The 25,161-nt window shown below is 40.7% G+C and overlaps 1 protein-coding gene across 2 annotated transcripts in view; it reads right to left on the reverse strand.

Moving 5' to 3' along the window:
* NUDT4 (nudix hydrolase 4) overlaps positions 1-11,460 on the reverse strand; it is a 30,217-nt gene extending 18,757 nt beyond the window's left edge. For both annotated transcript variants that reach the window (XM_050906393.1, XM_050906384.1), the window contains exon 1: positions 11,183-11,460. In XM_050906393.1, coding sequence (XP_050762350.1) covers positions 11,183-11,281 — 99 coding nt within the window. In that variant the 5' untranslated portion in view covers positions 11,282-11,460. The remainder of the gene's footprint in view (positions 1-11,182) is intronic.
* Positions 11,461-25,161: the final 13,701 nt, after the last annotated feature.

Consider the following 25,161-nt stretch of genomic DNA (forward strand, 5'->3'; position numbering starts at 1 on the left):
ACATTTTTGTTTTTGGCGTGTTGTTTTTTATTCCATGTAGTAGATGTAGTTTTCAGGTGTTTCCATCTGTAAGTGCCCAGAAGACACATCCCACAGTACCTGAATGACTAGGCTGTAAATATAAAGATCACTTAAAAATTAAGACACCAAAAAGCTGCGGTTGGTTGACAATGCACTCACATGCCAAAAGAGGTGCAGAATCAGCAGCAAAAAGCCAGCAATTCATCTTCCCTTAATATAACCAAACCAGGAGAATAGAGAACTAGGTTGCCTGGACATCCAGTCTTTTCTGAGGAGGTTCATGTTCACGCAGATTACAGTAGTCTACTGAAAAACAAGACTGCAGAATCTCACACACCTATATTTTTTCTGGCCTATGCACACCAAATTTTACATCATAACCTCATCAGGATCAGAAGAAAACAACGGAAGTACTTCCTGTGCAGAGAAATCTGTATCCAATATCTCTGAATGCAGAGAAAGGAATGAGATTTCTTGTGTTCTATTACTTGCTAGTGATCACTGCCTTTCCCACGTCTCTGAAAAAGCCTTACTGTTGATGACTCTTGTTCAAAAGATTTCCAAAGCCCAGAGTAATGGCATCAAATCTGCTTGCCTAGTTATACCGTTAAGTTTATCTAACTCCAAAGCCTAAGGTAAATCTATTATTTTCCATAATACTGCCAAGTGAGGAAGTAAAGCTGCAAAATTCAGCTAAGACGAGAAAAAGAGAAACTCTTCCACTAAGTCTTACTAGCCAAGTTTTTACCTTGTTTTCAAGTCCAGGAATAGCAATGACCTTTGAGTGCAGTAAGGAAGAGAAACTGCTAGCCAGCCTACTTGTAATAAGCACCTATCGATATGCTTAACCAAGATATGGTTAACCAAAAACCCAAAGGTAATTACAGAGCATGTGGCATCATGGGACTTGCTCACTATAAATGCTAAGCCTGCAGACAAACAACTGAAAATTTCTAGAGAAAGATGCCAAAGTTTTGGCCTGTTTAGTGTTCTCAAGTCAAAAGAAACTTGTGAAACAGTTAGCAGCCATATATTCCAGAAGACTAAAATGGCAACAGCTCAGAGTAATGCAAGTTACAACCAAAAGCTATTCCTCTTTATATTTTTTTTTCATATCAAGCACTCAAAGAGGTAGAAAATGACTTAAGGTCATACAAAATGTCATTGCTTTCTATCTTCCTTAACTGTAGGGCATTATAACTTACAAAAATAATTGTATTAAAAATCAGCTTACTTATTAAAAAAAAAGCAAGGTTAAGGTTGAAACTTGCTAGACAGAACAGACCCCCACAGCTGGATTCTTTTAACTTCAGAGCAGTCATCCACAACTTGAAGTAATGAAGCAATAGCAGCAGAAGCCACTATAAACCAACTGCAACTTGGGAATTTTTCCATAGCGGATGTATTACTTGCAAGGAAAAACAAACTTACAGTTGAAAATGTACCACTCCAGTTCCAAAGAAATTATTTATTTGTCATTAGACGTCTTTGTAAACTCTCTCTGCCCAGCCTAATCACATCTATTCCTCTCTTCCCCGCTGCACACCCCATTTTCTCCCCTCTCATCATCCCCACTAGTCCACTAGCTATGTCCAAGTAGCTGTTTGAATTATCTGATGGAGATAGCCAAGTTTGCCTTTTTTTATAGTAAAACCAGCAGTTAAAAGGAACAACTTTCAAGAGGAAGGGGATCAACCCCTCGCCCCCAAAAGACCACTGAGCATGTGTGGCTCAGTTGCAAAGAACACCGCATTGCTCAGGTGTACAACTACACACTGCGCAGAGAAGGAAAGGAGAAGGCAGGTGCATGGAAGACGAAGGATTTAGCTCCCAAGCTCTATGAAGGTGAGTACATGTGAACCATTTCAGAAGCTTTAAACTGGTCAGAGTACGGGAAAGATCGTAAAGGCAGCAAGAGGTACCTCTCAGGTACAAAAGAGTCAAAATGCTGTTAGAGAGAACAGATGTACTGCACGTTCTTACAGGCATCAGAAACATTAAGAGGAAAAAAATATCCAACCCTATTCTGAGAAAAAAACAGGACCCACTTTGATGGAGGTTAATATAATCTAACCTAGCACACTCAATATATAAACTTCAGCCTCCATGGTTGGTCTGCCAAAGTTACAAGCACCTAAAGAGTCATAAAGATGGTTTAATCCAAATACAGCCAAAAGGGTCAGTCAAGCGCTATGATTTATTTAAAAATGGCCACAAGCAGATGCTCAGGGAAGAATGCAAGCAGGAAATATTTTATTATTCCCTAACACTTCCAACCTCCAATTGTTTTCAGCTCAGGAGCTTCCTTAAAAGTACTGGGAAACTACTTTGAATGCTACAACACAGAAACATTATTGAGGAGCAAGGAAAAGCACCTCTTACAAACCCTGGATCATATTTGCAGGATTCACTGTATGAATTTTTAGGCAAAAGCACACATCTCAAAGTAGAAAGCACATGTCAACCTGCTACTGTAGTTAGAGATTTCCTTTATCTAATACTTTTTGCTATTTTAAGAATCACTGCCTCATTTCGGTAGTTCTGAAGCAGTTTCTCAGTTCCCCTATAGGTTACCGTGGTATCCTTGTCCTAGAATGCCATTGCCTCTTTTTGGACTCCAGAAAGTTGAAAAATGCAATAGAGCTTTACAACTTGCCATAGCAATGCCACACAGGCAGCATTTAGTAAGGAACACACTTTTGCCTTCCTGAAAATATTCTCAGTAGAGTGATTGCTTATACTCCTCATTCTTTACTGCAATCACTTTCAAAATGACTTTTTTTAACCTGGAAATGTAATGTGCACGAAGTTATCGTAGAGTAGTAAAAAACCTTGGGATCAGACTTGACAGCATTTTAAAAGCTAATTAAAGTCAAGGCTGCAACATCTTTACTTTCTCCCTTACCCTGGCACAATGAGTTCAGGAAGCTGATCTGGCTGAAAACTAGCTTTTACCATTAAAGCTTAGTTTTCAGCCTGCACACACTCAACACTGATCAGTACACAGCCACACAAGGGTCAGCACCGCACAAATTGGGGCAGAAAGGCATGACTGCAGCTACCCAATTTCAGATCAGCCTAAGCCAATTCAAGAGCCTCTAGCAAAGTACTTTACAGACAATAGACTGAAAAGCAGTCCCCAGCTATGACAGAGGTTAAAAAGAAGATTTAGTCTCAATGAACAGGAACTGGCAGAGCAGCAGAGAAACGGCATAACAACTAGCAGTACATTAATCCTAACACTCATTAACTTGAGCACAGCATCTTGAAAGCAACCCCGAAAACCGGGTTCTGTCTATACAATATATTAAATAAAGTCTGAAATATCCTCCCAACTTTAAGTAAAGATCACTTTTCAAAGCAGCAGCACGATGCTTGGACATCAATCAGTGCAACGTTACCAGCATTCTGAAGATGAATGATAAAGAAACATATGCATATATTTTTGTAATACTTCAAAATCAGATCTGCAAAGGATTTTGCCTTTGAGATCTTCTGATTTTAAGGCTATATGGCAACAGGGAGAAAAAAAAAAATCAGCCTTTTTCAGAAGTTTTGCTTTAACTTGCAATTAAAATTATATTATTCTATAAATTTTATTTCACATGAAATTCACATATTTGGCTAACATGTTGTTATAGTGATGCAGAATTTGAGTACCCTCCTCTGGCTATTTGAAGTACTTTGTTTTGTTCTTCGGCTAAAGTGTTCATATCAGGAACAGACAGCACTATACTACTATGGCACATCAGTCAGAACACATTTCCTCACGTCAACAAGCACTCAAGTCACCTGTAACATTAGATCTCCCCCTAAGCTTCAGTATGCTTCGGAGAATCAGCTGTGACAGGTCTCATGGTGCGATGAAGGGTGCGGATCTTGCACCCAGCCATACAGCAAAAGTAGATTCCTGGCTGCAAAAAAACGTGCAAACAAACAAGAAACCCCCCACAGGTGTCTGTAAAAGAAGTTTTACTTCTCCCGCTGGGTCAGTTCCCCAATCCACTTCACAGCATGTCCTTCTCCCCTTATGCTTGCCAATACAGACCAAGGGAAAAAACACATAAGATAGTAGGGGAAGAGCTAGAACTCATACTGCTGCCCGTTTCTTTTTAACTTGAAATCATGGCCTAATCTTGAGCAGGAGAACTGGGCTTTACCAGCTACGCAGCAACATAACCTTTTTGTCTAAGGGATCAGCTTCCAAGCACTTGTCAGCAACAAGAGCTCTAAGTCTTTGTGAACCATTCAGCTGCAGGTAAAGACATGACAAGGTTACTTCTTGACAAGTACCAGTTACCTTTTAGCCTTTTTTGTCTTTGAGATACTTGGAAAGAAAACATACATCTTTGAAGACAAAATTTGTTTTAAAATATTTACATTTATAGGACTGGTTCCACTGAAGTGCTTAAGCACTAAGTCAGAAAGCCACCTAATTAAAATAAGCTTTTTAAGTGTTTTACAAACAAGACTGGAAAAAAACCACACATCAACTTGTGGTCTGTGAACTCACATATCTACAAAAAATGTCTGAGAAAACATGGCTACAAAATCTAGCTAGAGATATATATGCATATATGTGTGTATACATGCATATATGTGTGTGTATGTATGCATATATATCTCTAGCTAGGATTTGTATATATTTCTGAAGAAGTCTGCCACTCTGCTATTTCACAAGAACTGGTAACTTGGAAGTTTTGAGGACCACTGAGTTAACTGGGGCAATTCAAACAGAAACTTAGCCACCAGTTTAAATCCTCAAAGTAAACTTAGGATGGTGCAAGTAAACTGTAACAGGTATTTTCTCAAGTATCTAAACACTTAAAAATATTACTAGTTCAAAAAGACAGCATCTTCTAAACAGGGCAAAACACAAAACATAAACATGTTGCAGGACACCTTAGCCTGATGTTAGACAGGTACACACATGTTTCCTTCTCCCCTCAACCCATTTTGAGCAACTATCCACCCCATTAAACACATTCGGATGGCATAGACAAGTAATATTGTAGGTGCTGGAAAAAAAATAATCGAGGTTTCGCAATAAAAGACAGCTCATGGTTGACTGATTTCAGTATCTGAAGATGCATGAGTGAAGACTGAAGCTTCCTGTCATGGTGGACAGCTGAATTCCTACAGCTTCGCTGAACTTGCAGACTTCCACTGCTGGCAAGCAGTTGCAGTTTGTCAAAAAAGATCCCAACATGAAAGCAAGGTGCATATGCGATGCCTGCAGAAAGCTGGTTTTCTGTGAAAGTAGGGATAACAAGGCACTTGTGTTTTGAAAGTTGGTTACCTGACATAAATCCTACCACAGCAACCTAACATTCCATTATTTTTCTTAACATTAACACAAGTTTAAACCACTGCAGAACCCTATACAAGCCTGCAGGGATATACCATAAGTAGATGCTGTCTCTGTAGACACATCATAAAGAACCATTTTGGAATCTGTTTATAGGGTCTTGATTTTTTGAGCTATACCCCTTCCTGCACCACACAGATGATGTCCAATATCAAGAAAACGCTGAGGAAAAACTAAGGCAGCAATCATCCTATGTCAATTATTCCTCCTGTATGTTAACAGGGCAGGGACATGAGACAGAAAAAGTAAAAACCACAGTGTGCCTGAAGTGCATATTGAAACGTGTATTCTTTGGAAAATATGCCTATGTTCTATTAGGCAGTCATAGAGCAAGCTAGGTAACCTGTATCAGTCCACGCGTTGCTTTGGAGAGCATGCCAGCCTTAAATATGGTGCCATAGTCACACTCCAAGTTATATTAAAGCACACATTATCTGTGTGTTTACACCTGAGAGCTTACACTGAAGGATAAAGAAACCAAATAACAAATTCTGAGTCAAGTATGGAAGATCTTTCATCACTGTGCAAGTTTATTTACAATAATTCCTAGAACACCTCATTTTGCCAGGGTAGCCAGGTGACACTTCTGGGCCATGGTTTTATAGATCAGGTTACATTACCACAGGTCTTTCTGGTTTTCAGATGATTTAGACCAATGCAAATAAAAATAACATTTTACTTTTTCCTTTATTATCCTTTAATAAAACCATTGCTAATATGAAGCAACAGCTATATGAAACTGAAGAACACTACTATTTTGTAAAATAATGAAACAATGACCACCAGAACAAGGTAGATTAAACAAGGGTTTCTTAAATCTTGACATTCTACAGCCCAAGAAATAAAATTCTCTAAATCAGACCAAAAAGGAGATACAACACTAGGAGCCTATAATTTTTAAATCAAAGTTAAGAGGCAATAATTGTCATGCAAGTGTATGCCCTGCTACAGGAGAAAAAAAAAATCTACATTTCCCATAAGTGTGTGACAATACAGTTATCCTCACTACTGTCTCAATAGTAACAGAAAACCCTTCCCATCCATTTTCATCTCTTGTATAAGACTGAACAACAAAAATGGCAAAATTAAAAATTGAAAAGCTTGAAGACTTTTTTTGCATATGAAACTAATTTTTAGATCTGCCACTAGCAACTGCTGGCTGAACACTAAAGTAGGGCTTTCAATACTATATTCAATTACATAAAGCAGTGTTACAGATGCCAAAATAATTAGAACGCACTCAAGTTTTATATTCAAAGTATTTAAAAATAACTGCTCATTTATTTGTATAATACGTAGTTGATGGAAGAAAAATTAAATTAGCTTTTAAAATTGTTTTAGTTATCCAAATGACTAGAAAAAATATGTTTATTACTATTTGCTCTTGCTGCTTTGAAGGCCTGCCTCATTCTCTGCTTTGAGAAGTAGGAATTGCCTTGCCTACCTTCCGCCCAGACCCTAAGACAGCAGCATTTTATGCAAAATCAGTGTTTGCAAAATACTGCATAAGCAATTCTAACCTGTGGAAGCAGTCGGTCCTCACAGTACTGAGAGAGGTTCTCCTGCAGGCTTATCCTAAAGCTGCCATCCACATCTCCTAGTTGCTCAAGAGAGTCTTGCATTTCCTCATATACAAATCCGCCAGCCCATTCCAGTCTGCTGAATACCATCAGCTTTTTGCACACACCTAACAGCTTCTTGCTTGTTCAAAGCAAAAAGCCAGCAGCCCCCACGCATTTCATGCCCACATAGCCTTGTTTCATTTTTCATGGGATTTCTCCTGCTTCATTTCCAGCAATTTTTTTTGTTCAAAGGGCAGACAGTGCCTGCAATTACTGCTTCATTTCCATTAAGAACGACAGAAGGAGCCAGCACTTAAGCTCATATCCAGCCATCTTGCTCTCTCTTCAGCCCAAATGACAGCACTGAGAGACCAAAACAGGCAATACTTTAACAACAGCAGTCTAAGAGATCTCCTTCTAAAACACTCAAAAAAATTCCAAAGCTACTGGCCACATTTCTTGGCTATTTGGGCTTCCTCCAGGGTATATATGTATTTTTTTTTTTTTTTTTAAATCATACAATATCACAGCATGAAGGCTACAAAATCTAAACCAAAACGGGCTATATAGCACTAAATTGGCATATGTAGAGTCACTTGAAGATGAAGAAAGAAACAGGAAGGGAGGATTTTTGCAGTGGTGCATCTGGACAACCATCAGTCATCTCACAAGCACATGCTTTCAGCTGCAATACCAGCTCTCAAGACAAAGCAGCAGCTTTTGACAGGTTGCAAGACTGCGGGCAAGCCCAGTTTCCAGCCCGTAATACCCAAGAGAACTGACTCAACAATTTTAAGTCTGGCAGCAAAGACGGTTGGTAAGCCTAATTGGACAGGGTGCTGTAGCTGGAGAGGAGTTGTTCAGTGGCTGTATTTCAAACTGTTTGCAGGGACCATCAGACTGAATTTTGCCTCCGCAGTATTCTACAGACCACCTATGTTTCGAATTAAGAAATAAAGAAGTGAACAGAAAATGAACGGAAATACAATATGGTTTTACCAAAAACATCCTTTATTACCACAGTCTTTTTCAATTGATATGTTGCTTCACTCTCCATAAAACTCAGCTGTAACATGGGCTTCAACAAGGCTACAAAGGTAGCGTAAGAAGTGCAATAGGATAGGAAACAGACCACAAAGCTATAACAAGCAGATTTTGCTAGATGATGATGAACAATAGAGATATTAAACATTTTAGTGACTGGCCCGATTTTCATTGGTGATAAGCACAAAAAGCTATTATTGAAACTTTTAACTCTCCAAATTGAGAGGCAGTGTCCGTAAGTCATGCTATCAACAGAGGATCTCATGCTGAAGTTGCAGAAGAATGATCACATTTGGTTAAGAACATACTGTAAATCTAATGTGCAGGACACTAAGAATTTCTGGTACAAGTTGAGACTTCACGAGGTGGGAACAAGTTAGAGACTTAGATACCACCACTAATCACAAGATGACTACAGGATAGCTTTACAATCATGATAAAGACAGGTCCTATCACAACGTTTTTTTTCTGGTATAGCTAGAGAAGTATTAGTAACCTTTTACACAACACAGTGAGATTCCACCTAAAGCAACCACATATGTCAGAAAGCTAAGTGCAAGAAAGGAGGAAAAAAGCTAAAGCACAGGCACAACTGGATACGGACTGGCCTTTCAGAAAGTCAGAACAGAAGCAGGAAGACAGGTTAATTTTAAGATTTGTAGCAGAAGATTGCTGCAGATACTCATTCCTCTAGATAGAAACTAACCAGCTGAAAAGTAGAATGTGATCTATTGAGACAGTCTTGCAGACAGTATCTCCAGGAAAAAAAACACCTTGAGATTTTGATTTCTTACTTTAAGGCTCCTTAAAAAGAAATGTATGGCTAAAGATTGCTTTCAGTTGTCTGTTTTATTTTCTCTCCTCCAAGGTCAAGCAACTCTTTGCTTATGGGGCAGTAACCCTGTAGGTTAAAATAACTATGAAAATTATTTTTTTTCCCCGCAATAGCTTCTACAGAAGTCTGCTGTTCCCCTCTTCTCACTCCAGTCACCCAGGTACTGCCTTTGTGTTCCTTCACAGCAGAAGTTACCCTGCACTTAAAGATCCCCGGAGATGTAGGTCAGCTGAAAATCAATGGTACAATCTCTAGAGAATTGGAAAGGAAACACTGACGACATTTATGTGGAGCGTAAAGTAGACCTACATGGAAACTTATTAAGACAACAGTGTTCAAGAACAACAGAAGCAAGCCTCATCCAGCCAACTCGGGGAACATGGCTGGTAGTACAAGTTAATCACAAACAGCAGTCAGGCATCAAACTTCTAAGGAATAGGTTCTGTATCAATACAGATGGAGCTGGCACTTGGGAAACAGCTAAGCAAGTTCAAGATGTTGCCATTGCTTTTCTGGAAATAACTTATCAGAAAGCAATTTGAACTGTTTCCACACACTTAATCTATGTCCCAAATCTGACTTGGCGTTATCCCATTCGTTTCACCCTCAAGTGTGTCTGCTTGCACAATGCCAAGGCCCAGCCTCATGGCAGCCATACAGGTGCTCCACCCGCAATACCACAGAGCGCTCCAGTGCAACAAGTGTCAGCATCCACTCTTCCTACATAGCCCAGCAAAGCTGCTACTACCATCCTTAGCCTCAGAGGGTGTTCTTATGCACAAACAATTTTTTGAAGCAGCAAGTGGTCTCATTTGGATACAAGACTGAAAGAGAATATAAGAAGTTGCAGCAGGAAATTAAGAATGAACGGAAATTACTGACAAAGGTGACCCCAACCATGAATTTCCAACTACAGTTGGTGCAAGAAAGCTGTAACAGCTGTTAAGTTGGTGTTTGAACTCCAAACAAGTCTGAGCTGGAGCAGCATCCAAAAATAAATACTGAAGACACGTAAATGGGGAAGCACGCTGGAGTATCATAGGTGCTGCTGAAACCAAAGAAAAGCTAGATCAACAGCAAGAACTAGCAAGATTCCTGCAGGGCACCTTTCTCCTTTATAATATTAGGAAAAGCTGATCAGTGTGGTCCCAAGGCTGTATTTATACCACACAGGGAATGGCATATACCAGAAGACCACACAAAATTTTTGCCTAAACCCAAGGGTCTGTGTTTTGAGATTAGGCCTCTCCCTGCTGCGTTATATTGCTTAGTAGATGTTTAAGCAAGAAATTTGCCATATTAGCAGCTTGGATAGGACACTAGCTTCTTCCAGCGTATAGATGAAGGAGGGAAAAAAACCCCAAGCCCTAACCTTTGTAGTTATTTTATAGCTATTAAACAACAAAATGAAAACGAAAATCAGGAAGGGGTATGCTTCCAGCCTGAGACAGTCTATAAATACATTGTGCAATGAAACCATCAGCAAAGTTTCCAGATAACGGCCAGTGCAATTGACCTTGGCTAGGAATACAGGACAACTTTGTTGCCACCTCCCGATTCTGCTGCAACATAAAACCCCGGCTGAATGCTACCCTCTACAACCAAAACCGCATACACCGCCCCCCGCCCCCCATCCCCCGCCGCCGGCCGCCCCCGAGCTCCTTGACAAAATATTTTTATAAGCACCATTTTACTCCCTTGGTAGGAAAAACAGGTTTTTCAAACGCGAGATTTTTTCCATCCCACCCAAGTATAGCAGGGGGTTCGTCTTAAGGGCAGCACCAGCCCTGCCCTCAACGCGCCATTACACATTAACCGATCTTCTGCGCGTTACGGGCACACAAAGGATAACCCGGGAGTTTCAGCCGGTGTCCGATTCCGCCTCGGGAGCCGAGCCCCCCCCGCCCCCATCCCGCCGCGCGGGGCCGCGGCCGCGCACAAAGGAGGGGGCCGCGCACGTGGGCCCGCGCCCCGCCGCACCGCGCCGCCCCAAGATGGTGGGCGAGAGGCGCGCCGCGGAGCCGCCGCGCCTGCCCCGCCCCCGCGGCCGGCACAGCCCGGCCCGACCGGCCGGGGGGCGTCCGCCGCCGCCGCCCCCCGCTTCGGCGAGCTGGGGGTCCGCGCAGCTCCGCGGCGTCGCCCCCTCTTCCGGCTCGGGAGGAGAGCCCCGGCACGACTCGGCGTGGGCAGGGGAGTTGCCCTCCGGGAGGGGCCCGCGCCCCTCCGGTCAAACAAAGGGACGCGGCACCGGCGGGCCCAGGGGGCGACGGCGGAACGGGAGCCCCGCCCGGGCCGGGCCGATCCCGGCGCGGCGCCCCCCGCCCCACGTGCGCGGCGGCTCGGCGGGCTCACCTCGTCCTCCCGCTCGCTGCGGAAGCAGAGGCACGCCGCCCGCTTCTTGTAGCCCTCCCGGTCGTACGTCCGCGTCTGGTTCGGCTTAAATTTCATCATAGAGGCGGTGACACGCCGGCTGCCCCCGGCCGCCGCTGCCGCCGCCGCCGCCGCCACGGCTCCGCTCTCCGAGCGCCGCCGCGCCCCCGGGACGCCGGCGCGGGCTCCCCGCTCGGGAGTTGGGCAGGAGGAAGGCCAGTCCCAGCTGCCAAGCTCCTGTCACAGCAGCAGCGCGCCGCTGCCACCGCCCCAGGAGCCGCGCCGCGCCATGGAGCCTCCCTCGCCGCCCCGCTCGGCTCGCCCCGGAGCCGCCTCCGCCGCCCCGCGCCGGCCCCGAGCGCCGCGGCGGCCGCCCCTGCGCCCACTATTTAACTGTAACGCACATTCCTGCGCCCGCGCGCGCCGCGCCGCACCGCGCAGGCGCCGGGCGCGGCAGCGGGCGGGGGGGAGAGGCGGGCCGCGGCGGCGGGCGGGGCCGGGGAGCGGGAGGGGAGGTAAAAGGCCGGTCACGGCGCGGCGGCGGGTGTGCTTAGTCACCGGCGGGGTCCTGGCGGAGGTGGGGGGGTTGTTCCTGCCCCTACCCGTGAGGGGAGAAGGCCCTGGCGTGAGGCGGTGGGAGGCTGGTCCCTCCGCCGCCAACTCTCACAGTGCCGTGGGCTGCCAGGAACCGGGCAGGGCTGCCAGGAACCGGGCAGGGCTGCCGGGCGGCGACTCGGGGTCCGCCCCCGGTGTCCCACCGGCCGCGGTTGCCCCACCGAGCCGGGGGCGGGCGCGGTGGGGCAGGGCAGAGCTGCCCCATGGGCTTGTGCGACCCGATGTCCCTGTGGGGCGGGAGCGGGCCCGCCGCCAGCGGCGCCCGGCCGCGGGCGGTCCCTCCGGGTCCGCGGGACTACCGCAGGCGCCGCTCCAGCGGCGCTGGGCCTTTGTCCAGCGCGGCTCTCCGAGCGCGGAAGGGATGCGGTCTCTGCTGGCAGCCTCCCTGGCAGGGAGCCTGGCGTAGGTGTGCGAGGCAGGGCGGCTTTCCCTGCTGCGAGGCTCGGTAGATGGAGGATGCACGTGGCTCCAGTACCGTAGACAGTGTAGCTTTGCCAATGTAAGTTAAACCGTTTTTGAAATAACTTGTTTTTGAGGATACTGGTGTGTGCAGGCTGGGAAAGCAGGCAGCCCGTGCTATTTTTTTTTATATATATAATAACATTATTTGGGAGCTGAAGATGGACAAAAGGCCTTCCCAATGCTGCTAGTGGGCCAGGAGAAGGTCTACTATCCACATACCTTTATTATCATCTGGTAGGGTGAAAGCCCTGGTGTTTCATTATCAAAAAATCTCACAAAACCCAACCCAAAAGCAAAACAAGGAAATGCTACTCTTTTCAATTTCCCTGGATTGCTGTTGATTGCATGTAGCCATCAAAGCACTTGCTTGTGCATGGAAGATTGCGTAGTTGTGTTGGCGGAAGAAAGGTAGTGTGCACTTACATACTTCTACTTGTAGAAATCACCCATCTAAACTGTTTCATAAACTTTTTCCTTCATCTGAATCTTATTGATATTCAGTAGGCTCCTTTGCGCTTTTAGAGCGGACCAATGTGCTTTAAACTTCTATCCTACTTGTTTCTGGTTATTCCAGAACACCTATTTTTTTCATCCTAAGATTTTTTTTAACAGTTTTGTTGATCTGTAAGAAGTCAGACTTCTTATATGCTTTTTGTGGCATGCATTGAAAGGAGATTGGTTTGTCATCACTGGTTACTCTGGTTCTTAGTGAAATTTGGACCTTCTGTTCTTCAGAACGTGAACTAAGTGCAATGAGTCAGTGCAATATCACACTTGAAAACCATGGAAGCTGAAGGAAGGAGAGCACAATTGTATTGAATTATATTATTTTGTTAAAGTTATAGTAAACTGCAAAGTCAAACACCCAAAGACTAAGAAACTCCAAATTTAATTTGCTTTTACACATTGATTACTTGAATAAACATATTTTTCTTGCAAAGGCCCCTGCCACTTTTGCCACTTAGCAAATGGACTGGCAGATGAGATTTCTTCTTTTTTCCTCATTCAGTGCAGATCCAGGTCTCATTTATTACTACCTGTCACCAGTCAGGCCTCAGGCTACATACAGTTTTAGTAGTTATTTAATGGATCCCCAGTCAGAATAAGTTCTTTTTTGTGAGGGAAGGACCGATACCCAATTAGGATCTGAAATTTTTAGTTTAAATGGTTGAGATCTGAAACCTTTGAGAATGCTGAGGAATAAAAACATGTTTTTGATGCTTGTATTCATAAACTTGTCCATGATACAGAAAAGGGAGTGTGGTATGGTGTAATGAAACTCAAGGGCTACAAATTAAGATTGCACAGTTGGTCATTGCACAACATTTCTTAGATTTTATGTGTTTGCCCTTGCCACCTTTGCCGCATTCCCATGTACTTTTAAAGATACATCTTTACAAACAGCAGAGATATGCATTCATGTAATGCATATAGCGAAAAAAATCTTGCCATTGGTCTGCTTTTTATAAGAGACCATTATGACAGAACGCATTTTGCTTTGGGTTGTTCCTTGAGCTACTGTTTCAGGGTTTACCTTTTAAGACAAACATGTTTTAAGTCTTCAATATGGCTCTTTCTGAATTATCTTTTTTTTTTTTTGGTTTGTTTGGGAGGCTTCACCTCTCATGCAATTGGAGGAAGTTCAAAAGTAGGATTTATACTTAACGAGAGCAGTGTCCAAAGATCAGATGAGCTTAGGCCAGGTTTTCCACTTTTGTACAACTCACCCCTCCCACCCCCAAAAAACAAACAAAATATTTGACTGCCAAATCAGAACACAACATACAAATCCTATCTCCGTTGTGAAATTCGATGGTTTCTTTGTCACGTATCACTGAGGTAAGAGCCGGAAGAAAGAGCTCTGTGAGACGGGCCAGTCAGTAGGCTGGATATAGTTATGTTTTCTAGTCCACCTATCCTCAAACATGATAACAACTTCAATGATTTGTAAATACATTGGGGCTCTCTTTGTTTTTGTGAAAGCCCGACTTCTGCCTGTATGTAATTTGGCTTTTATTTCACAAAACAGAAGAAACCCAACTTTGTGAATATGGAAAAGTGTTAAAAAATAATGACAGATGAATCCTAAAAAGTGAAGTGGTAGGACGTTTTGGTTTTTGGACCTTGAGGGATTTTGTTTTGAGAGGTGCTGGTTTTGGGTTTGTTTGGGTTGGTTTTTTTTTTTTGAGAAAAGTTGAGTTGCGCTAGGAATTAATCTTAAATGCCTGAAATATTTTTTTGTTTGGAGATGTGATTCTTAAATGGCCTTTGGTTTTTAGAATCAAGAGGCTTGAATCTTCAAGGGTTTTTTATTTTTTTTAAATATTCGATCTTGTAAGTCTAAGTTATGTGGTCTGTCTATACACAGAAGTCAGCATCAACAGTCAAATCATCAGTAAATAATTAACATTTACAATGCTATCACATATTCACATTCGCAGTAGTTCTGTAATGATGCATTGCTTTGTCTTTTGTTAATGCAGTGTATGAATACTGGGTATCAAATTATAATTGCATGGGATATATTACTGAAAAGCACTGCTAGAGTGTGGTACCAAAGGTCTATTTTATTGAGAGGTGGGGTTTTTTGTTTGTTTTTGTGAAGAGTGTCTCTGGATTTTGCACTATAGCTATATTAATTGTGCAGTAACTGATGATACCTTGAGTACAAGTATGAACCAGAGCCGAGTGTACAATGCAGGATGCAAAGATACTTTAAAGGAAGTTCAAAATGCTCTACATTCAGACAAAATTAACTTTCCACCTAGCTGTAGTTACACTTTGAGTGAAGTCAAGTCTGCTTAAATGCAGGGGAACAATTTTCTCTTCCTTGAGAAGAAAGAAACAGGTTTAAAAATTTACAGAGTAATTAGATTTTCCAGTTCCCTTGACCTACATTTATTGCCGAGATTAGAAACTGCAGTGTTCAATAACTATGTTCTGGCAAGTTTTATGTAACTTTCTTTTCCACTCTTAGTTTATTATGGTTAATAAAAATGAAATATTTGCTTTGGAGGTACTTTCAGTCCTCTGCTTAACATTTGCTCTGAAGAGAAATAGATACTTAGATTTTTTTTTTTCACCTTTGCAAATAGCACATCAAATTAATTACTTTGTATTAGGGAAACCAGTGTCTTTAGTTATCATCATTCTAGATGATAATTTGTTCTGTCGTGGTTGTAACATTTCTTTGGTATTCAACAGTTAAACCAGCACAAAAATCCAAAAGTTGAGGAGCAAACAGTGTGTTGAGAATGCATCCCTCTAGTGCTGCATTGTGTCGGCTTTTGGAACAGTGAATCCTCATTCAGCTGCATTGTAGTCCGGTGAAAGGCTGCCTGCAGCTCTAAGCCCAGTCATCATTTCAGCAGAACTTACAGTAACTGTAGCGTTGAGGTTGGCAAGGTTAACCTGACAACCAGACTGGTTAGCATGTTTCCCAAACCTAGAAAAAAAATCTTAAACTTATTTGAATATAAGAAGGTTTGGTATATGGAAAGGGTAAATATTCATCAGGTTAGTTCTTTAAGGTGACTTACTCCCCCAAGATAGAATAGGAGGGAGCAGTGATTCTTCTGAGATTTTATACTACTCTGTGGTTAGCTATAAGGAAGCAAATGAGAACAGTGCCAAGCTAACTTCCCTGCAAACTTAAAATGTCATCTTTCTAATGATTTAGCAGTTATGAAAATGCCAGCATTAGTCTTAAAATACTTTTAAGTGCCAAAAAATATGCAAAAAGCTTGCCAAATTGTACACACACTCTCTTCTGGTAAACACTAAACAGAGAGAACTTTAAAAAATGGAACACATTTATTTCTAAATCATGCTTCTGCATAAAGAAGCTTTTATATACTAAGTCCTACATTGTCTTTTCCCTTAGAGCCAGATCTTCACCTGACTCTGTTGTAAAATGCACTTTAAAGAGAATACATGTACATGCTCACTATGATAAGGGTTGCATTCCCCATCCACAGGGCTCCCCTATTTTCAGGTGAATCTAGAGCAGCGCTACAGCTGCCAACCAATATCTTTTCCTTTGGTTTGTTATCGTTGAACAACTTGTATGAACTGTATGCAATTACGCTATTACTGTTTGCCAATCCAGTTTTATAATCTTGCCTTTTATGAAAAAGTATAGTTAGCATTGCTTTGATGCCTGGTAGGAGTGACCTTCCCAGTAAAGACAGGGTTTTGCATTAAATGCTTACAAAAGGGAGTAAATAATAGTCACCAGTGAATGAAAAGGGGGAGATCAATTAAATACAGCTATGTTCATTTGAATGTAGACATCTGAGCTTGTTTATTTTTATATCTTAAGAGTATTGTATGCTTTTGTGGGTTCAGTGAATTGTGATTGGTTTGGATTTGCTTAAAATTGAACTTCTTTTAGCAAAATAGAAAAAGTAGTATTTTACAGAACTGTTTAGCATATTTTATTGGGCTTCTACAATAAAGCTAGATTGACGATACTCAACTTCAGTAAAAGTACCTGAAGAAGATTTTTTTTTTTTAACTGATGCAAAATTCTTTTATCTTTATCATGGAGACAACCTAAAACCCCAAGGATTTGGCTAGACTTCATGAAATAAGTAACTATGAATTAAGATCATTGTTGTGTATTTCAGATTCTCTGTGAGACTATGTAATCTTAAACTTGGGTTTAAGCTCCTTAGCCTGTACGGCTTTATTAGTTGGATGTCCTATTGTTTAGTTTTATGTTCATAAATATTCTTCCTGTGAACAATGCATTTCACAGTTGGATCCTTAGTATTTTTTCCTCCTTAGTTATGAATTCATTGCCATAATACTCTTGTTATTCAAATTTTGAGTTAATTCTGGTAGTAGAGTATTTTTGGTGTGAGTGGATGTAGTTTGGAGAGACTGTGTGAGTTACTAGGCCTGTTCAGTGATAAAGTTATGCCTTCCAGTGATTGCAATGAAATCTTGCTTTACCTGCAAACATCTAAAATAAGTGTGGCTCCATGAAGATTGTAGTAGTATGAATAGGCTCTTCATTCGTCCTTGTTCAGTTTCCTGAATAAAATAGGGTAAAATATGTCTAGGTTTTGAGGAGTTGGGCTTCTTGGGAAAATAGAACTTCACTGACTCAAAGCTGAGAAAATACCTGAATTGTTTTGGAAGTCTACCTGTGACAGCAGCAGCAAGCCTGTACCAAATATCAACTGCTCCAGAGTCCTAGTTTAAGGTACAGAGCAAATGGGACTGTGAACTGGGTTGCCAAGAGATGGGCACGTGTTCTGTTTGGCTAAATCTACTGTGGAGTGTGTTTTCCAGCAATGGGGTGAGGGAAAGAGTTGGTAGTGGGATTACCTCAAAACCATGCAGTTCTTTCTGGCAGAGCCTATATGTCGTGGTTTAACCCCAGCCAGCAACTAAGCACCACGCAGCCGCTTCCCCCTTCCCCCTCCCAGTGGGGTGAGGAGGAGGAAAGAGGGGAAAAAAAGTAAAACTCGTGGGTTGAGATAAGAACAGTTTAATAACTAAAGTAAAATATAATACTAACAATAGTAATAATGAGATATAATAATAATAATTGTAATGAAAGGAGGAAGGGAAACAAACAAACAAACAAACAAAAACCAAAAACCCCACCAGTGATGCACAATGCAATTGCTAGCTGACCGATGCCCAGTTAGTTCCCGAGCCACGATCCGCACTGCCTGGCCAACTCCCCCCTGTTTATATACTGGGCATGACGTTCCATGGTATGGAATACCCCTTTGGCTAGTTCAGGTCAGCTGCCCTGGCCATGCTCCCTCCCAGCTTCTTGCACACCTGCTTGCTGGCAGAGCATGGGAGACTGAAAAGTCCTTGGCTTAAGATAGGTGCTACTTAGCAACAACTAAAACATCGGAGTGTTATCAACATCATTCTCACACTAAATCCAAAACACAGCACTGTACCAGCTACTAAAAAGAAAGTTAACTCTGTCCCAGCTGAAAGCAGGACACTATCTCTTACAAGCCAGGTTAATAATAAAATGGTAGTTGCATTGTATTAACAGATGCATCAAAAATGGAAGGATAGACTGCCATTTAAGCAATCTTCTTTCCTAATCTAATGGAAGTCTGCTTGGCTAGACTTGGCACTCAAGTCCCACAGAACAGGTCATTTATTTATTATGTTTATTTTGGTGTGTTTGTGTAGCCAGGTTACTGACTATTCGAGCCTGTCTATTTCTGATATGACAGTATATAAATCTAGTAGAAGAGCTTGTCTGATAATGCACAACTTTTTTGACTGTGTAGAAAAACATAGTAATTTGTGGTAGAAAAACATTGGAGGCTTGGCCAAGCTACGTTTTATGAGGCACTGTGCTAAAGAGGAGTGGAAGCTATTTTGTGTAGCTGTGAGTTCAAGAAATACTTGAGATAATTACTAAAGGTAATTCCGTGTGAGAGGTAAACAGTGACTAAATTTTATGCTTATGTCTGGTTGAATTTCAAAGGTAAATCTTGGTAGTAAAGCACAGTGATTTCTTAAATATCTGAATAGTATTTTGAGTGCTGTTATGTTGCAGGCTTCAACCAACTTACTGGAAAAAGTGATTACTGCAAAGGTGTGGTGGCAGAGAAAGCAATAAAAAACCCTGAAAGTTCCTCTCCACTGTTTTCATCGGAAGGCTTCATTCCAAAATGTCGACTTTTGACCCTGATGTGTTTAGTCAAGTTCAACCTTTCTTATACGAAGCAACCTTTAAAAAAGATCAGATCTACAGGTCAATGTGGGTGGAGTAGACTCATAATAGGTACCCCACTAATTTTTAATCACAATTAGTCATTATCATCCTTACGATCCATTACAAGAGTGTAAGATTGATTATGGGCTACTTGAAAACACCTAGACATGCAAGCTGATCATGGCTCTGTTTTTAAAGAGGTTATATGATGACTGAATGTATTACCAGCTTTGGAGCCAAATTACAGTGGGGCCTGGTATGACCACTTTTATTTCAGTGCTTTTATTTCAGACTGTGGTTTAGCTACTGTTACTAAATATATGATCAGAGCTGTTTGCAGTTTAACAGTTGAACCTCCTAGTGTTAAGAGAGCCAGCAGAAGGTAGCATTTAAGCTGAGCGTGAGGGCTCTGCTGGGGTCAAAGGCACAGATGCGTGCTTGTTTTGTTTTTGCATACAGAGAATTGTGCAAAGACAGTTTGTGGGCAATCAGCAGATTTGCATGTAAACTTACACGTTTATAGCAGTAGGAAATCACTATGATGGCTCTGGATTTTAGCCTAGTGATTTCCATATGCTTGGGGTTCTGTTGCTCAGCTTCTGAGCAGGTAGAGTATGTTTTCTGTGTATGGTTACAATAAAATGGTATTGATATGGGGGATGGAGTCAAACAAAAATATGTTATTAGAGCTAGCTAGGACTCCTTCAAGTTCTTTTTTCCTTAGAAATGAAAGTTTTACTGAGGAATTGTATTTATTTTGACAAACTGTCTCTGGAAAACTTTCCAGGTCCTGTGAGATAGAATTTGTACTTGAGAAAGATCATCAGAATGGACAGATGGTTGGAGCATTGAGACCCAGTAAGCTCCAAATTAGGAACAGCCAAGAAGAGAACTTCTAGTTGTTTTTCTGACCAGTGCTGCAAGTGAGTGTTTTTCTTTATGGCACAATCCATATTTATTATTTCAATATTTAAATTTATTTAAATTTAAATTATTTAAATTGCATGTTTTGATTAGTATCTATTGAAACTTGTCTGTTTATCTTTTTGTAAAGATTTGGTTTTTTTTCCCCTCATAAAACTAGTATGAGGGGAGTCCAGCATATGTATGTAGGTAGTCTTGAGAATGCATTCACTAGCGCTATAGTTTTTCGTAATAGTAATTTAAAACATCTCTCCCAAATTTTAGAAGGATAAAAGAAAAATGTAGTTATACAGAATAAAACCAAGTTATCCTCCTGGAGTTCCTCCCAAAGTTAGTAAATTGAGCATTAGTTACTACATTATCATAACTACTGCTCGTTCCCAATAGAAGCTGAGTAAATGGTTACTGTACTATGTCCTGAGAGACACAAATGTGGGCAATTTCAAATCAAAGCCTGGGGTTGTTTGATTCTGAAATGCAACTTCTTATTGAGATGTGTGTTAACAGCTTCACATCTTTCAGTGTAATGAGGCTCTGGTTTTACTGTTCTCTTGATGGCAACTGTTAAAATATTGATGGGAGTGGTGTTTAGTGTAAGTATGCTGTAAATTAATACCTTTTGCATTGTTACTCCTTGTAAAGTTGAACCACAGTAAGAGTTAGTTTGTCCATTGTTTTATTGAAGTTCACTGTTTCCTGAATTTGGGAACAAATCCAGCTCTTTTGGACTCCACAGAAAAAAATGTTCTCTACTGCAGTGATTAAGCCTTTCTCAGGAAGAAGAGGAAAGTCTTGTTATTGTTTTAGGATTTTTCTGGTCTGTCTGTTGCTAGTATTGATACACTAACTATGTCTAATTCAGCTTGTGGCTTTGTCATTGTATTGTAACTGTCTCTTCAGTCATCTGAAGGCTGCTTTTTTTTTTTTCTTTTGCTATATTACTTCATTTGTTGTCTTATTAAATTAAATAATTAATGCAACAAATTCCAAACCTCCACCGTGCTTGTGCAAGCTTTATAACTTGACTTAATAAAGTCAACTAAGATTACATGAACAGTTGTATTTAATTTGGTCAGTGTTATGCATATTATCAGTATTAAAATTTGGTTTTAAAAGCTTCATTTTCTGTTTAATACAGATTTTAATATTGCTTTTACTGGGATAAGTGAGTAATAAATGAGTAACATTTCTGATTAAATTAAAATTGATTCTTCTGAATGAGTGCTTAATATTTTCACTGTGGGCAAAGGGTAGCTGAAAAAAACTATAATTTCTTAAAAGACAGTGTATCTTGGTCCTTAAGCTACATTTATGTAAATTATATACTAAAGTACAACTCTGGGACAAGAGTTTAGGAACACCTTATTTCTTATTTTATTTTTGTAGCCAGTTTTAACATTTCTCACAGGATGTAAAAGGCCAAAATTGTAAAAGAATGAGGCTTCTTTTGATTTTTATATTATTTCATGAGTCTTACTATTTTTAGAGTTTAGATAAAGCATCTTTATATGTATATAAGAAAGAAAATTCTGACAATAGCAATGCATTACTGGAAACATAAATCGTGTCACAAACAAACAACCTTTTTTTTTTTCTAATGGCAATTATGGACCTGATTTCTGTGGTTCATTGTTTGTCACACCTCCCTTCTGCCTGAATAATGAAGACTCATCCTAGGGCGAGACTAAAGAACCCATGGATTAAACATATGCCGTGGATTGCTAGTATTAGCAGGAAACTTGTAAGAATGACCCACCAAGGGCAGTGCTTTACTACAGATCTTGTCATTTTGAGTTTTAAAAGAAATGCAGATATTATGGTCTGAATGAAGTTTGGAATAGGGTTTAGAATTTGACTGAGGATGAATCAAGTTTAGATGGTTAGAACTCATAGGCTTCACAATTCATATCTTGATTATGGAAATGCCAAAAGATCAGTTGTATTTGCAACTGCAAATTTGTCACTATTCAAAGTGGTGACGTGTCTTTTGAAAGCATCTGTTAGAGTCAGATGCTTGCCTTGGAGTGTGGTTGGAACCAGATTTTGCAATTGGATACTTGGACTTTGCAACTGGGTACTAGTTTTCCCCTGATAGTAGGACCAAAATTATTGACAGAAGTGCGGATAATTTCTAGAGATGCTTAGTAAGTGGCACTGATTTTCTCTGATTATCCCAATGATGTTTCCTTTTATGTTTTTTTTTTTTTCTTGGGAAGCGTTATTGCCTTTGTATCAGTTTTTCATATTCATATTTCATATTCATTCTGCCAGATGGACTTTCACAAAGGTCTGCTGAAGTCTTTTGGGACTTCATGTATGTGAAAGTGACCTGAATAGATCCAATTGTAGAATTGGGATCATGCTTGGTAAGAGTGCTGTGAATTTGATCTGTAAGCATTGCCCCAGTATTAGAGATCATAAGGACATTTCATTCTGGAACACTGCAAAATGGCATACTAATTGTATTATGTGCACTCCAGTTGTATGCTTTCCTGGTTCAACAACAGTGGCGCAGTCCCATTTCACTATGAAGTAATGTCTGCCACTCGATTTGTGCTCAGTTGAACTCAATGTACAGGCCTCTTATAAAGTCTAAAATACAGAGAATGAACATGTAGTACAAGTACTTTACTATACAAATTTAAAATTCATGCTGACACTACCCATCCTAAACAGTTTTTAAATATGTGCCTGCATTATACAGAGATGTTAGTTTATTTTGAGGTAGGATTAGTTATTTTACCAACTTCCCTGTTACAATGATTTTGATTCATGCAGGGAAACTGCTTCAGTAGACTCATTTCTAAAGGTACTGTAAAATTTGTCCATATGTTAGGGACTGTATACTTCTACAGATGAAACCATAATATTGCTCTCTGGCAGATATTTGAAGAGATCTTTCATGTCTGTAGCTATTGAGCATTTGACACCTTATGAGCTTTAACTTGATTTACAGTATGTTACCTCATTGTATTTTTGAGTGAATAGACTTAAAATACTAAAGGCAGTTTCAAATGTATAATGATATAGAGAAATTGTCCTTTCAAGTATTTTCTTTTTAAGTAATGCTTTATGAAATAAATATTTAGGAGAAAAGTGAATGGAAAGATATGACTCAAGAGCTGAAGTTTAGCATAAACTGACAATAGAAGTAAGATTTTGACGTACATCAAGACAACTCACTAAGCTGGGAGCAAAGTTTACATCATGGTCAGCAGTCTTCCTCTACTGTACAGCCAGTGTGCTGCAAACTAAATTTGTAGTGCGTCCTAAAAAAAAAAAAAAGGCTCACATATCTTTCAGTTCTCTTTTGCATGAACTGGGAAATGAACTCTTAAACTCATTTTACTTGAAGATACAAGCTGGATGGGAATCCAGCTAATTAGATAATGTTATTTCATTGTAAGAACACTGTGGAGCACCTGTTAAATGTGGATATAATATAAACTCAAACAGGATTTTCTTTCATGTTTGTCTTTTCAGGTGAACCATTGGATGATTCTACTTCATAGACCTCTCACTAATGCACACTCCACTTTACCTTTTCTTTCTGCAGCCACAAGATTGCTTCTTAACACATTGAACTTTCACATTTTTACTTGGTAACATTCACATCTAATAAAACTGTGAAACTCCAGCTTTGAGGGTAATATATTTGTGCTTTTAAAAGTTGAACAGTACTAGATGAAGAGAGGGTGTGATTGAGTGAATGTGGGGAAAAGAATGTGCTCAGAAACAGCATGTGTAAGGCAATGTGTGGAGTCAGCCTGGGTGTGTAGGTATATAGGGTTGTGCCAGGGAACGAGTGAGTCTTCCTGAGTATGCAGAAGGGGCAATACATATTCGTTAAGGGCAGAGAGAGACACAGTTGAATGTTATAGCATAGGAGTGACTAGCATTTGTGTGAATGAATTGTCACCATGTAAGAGCACAAAAATAAGTTAAAAACTTAATTTGAGAAGGAGTAGTAGGTAGCTGGATTACCCTACAGGATGCTAACAAAGAGCAGGTCCTCACTGAGGTGTTAAGAATGAGAGAGAACTGCAGCTGGTAAAGAAAAAGACTCATCCAAGGGCCAGAATCAAAGCAAAGAGTGCAACAAAGGCAATGGCTGCTGAGGTAGACAGTTAACCCTCCAAAAGCTATCATGAGGCACAACAGCTGGACAGAAAAGAGTAACGGAGAAGCGAGCAGACCTGTAGCAAGGTCTGCAAGCAAGGAAGGACTCCTGGGGAGCTGGGCATTGGTTGTGCCTGATTCCTGTTGAAGTTTGGAACGTTATTTCTTAAAAGGAAGAAAAAATGCTACTTCATACAGGACGTAAATATGTAAAAAGTTTGGGACTGGGAGAAAACATATAGAATATACATTGAGTCACCTTGCTTTTAAAAAATTCTGTGTTTCTCAATTTCCTTTCTGCTTTTTCTTTCTTCCCTTCATGCCTGCTTCTTTCTATAGTGATCAGGTTATCCTGGCAGTAAGGAAGTTATATGAGGCATAACCATTGCTAATAGAAGGATAATTATCCCTGTTTCACTGCGTGGAAGGGCTGGTCTGTTCAAAGATTACTTTAACTTTTATCATAGTTTATTGTATTCCAACAGACAACAGTCACACAACCGCCCCCCCAGGAAGCTACTAATTGATTCATACTTTTAATATTTAATTTGCATTTTATTTACATTTCATTTATTTTAATGCTTCATTGCTCTTCCTCCAGTTCCAGGCAGCTTCTCTGAATAGCCTGAATGAGTATTCATCCTTATGGTATACATCAAATACATGCATCTTTGAACACTTCCTATAAAAATTTACAGCTTGGAAAAGATATACAAGGTTTTTTTCCCTTCACACAGGTTCTAAGTCTTCAAACATATTCAGTAACTCTCTTGAAATATGATATTCTGTCTCAGTTACTCTGCTGTAGAAAAGCATACAGAATGGTACAGTGTCATCTATGAAAGCCACAGCAATCCTGTGCTAATAACTACAGCTCATCCCCAGGGTGGGTGATCAGTGTTAATGCTGTCCATTCCCCATTAGGAGATCTTTCAAGACCTATGTTTTTAGTGGATGGTGTAAAGGTGTTGCAGAGCTTGGGAGGGAAAACTGGAGGTTGAATTCTAGATGGGAAAAGGCAGAAGTGGTCAGATGGTTATTTTCTTTCTTCTGTGGCTCATTTTGATGAATGCGTCTGTTGCCTTAATCCTTCCTACTAAAAATTTTAGCCAGGCTAATTATTGATTGTGTGTGCAGT

Source organism: Gymnogyps californianus, chromosome 1 (genome assembly GCF_018139145.2).
Source record: "Gymnogyps californianus isolate 813 chromosome 1, ASM1813914v2, whole genome shotgun sequence".
In the NCBI taxonomy this organism is placed as follows: Eukaryota; Metazoa; Chordata; class Aves; order Accipitriformes; family Cathartidae; genus Gymnogyps; species Gymnogyps californianus.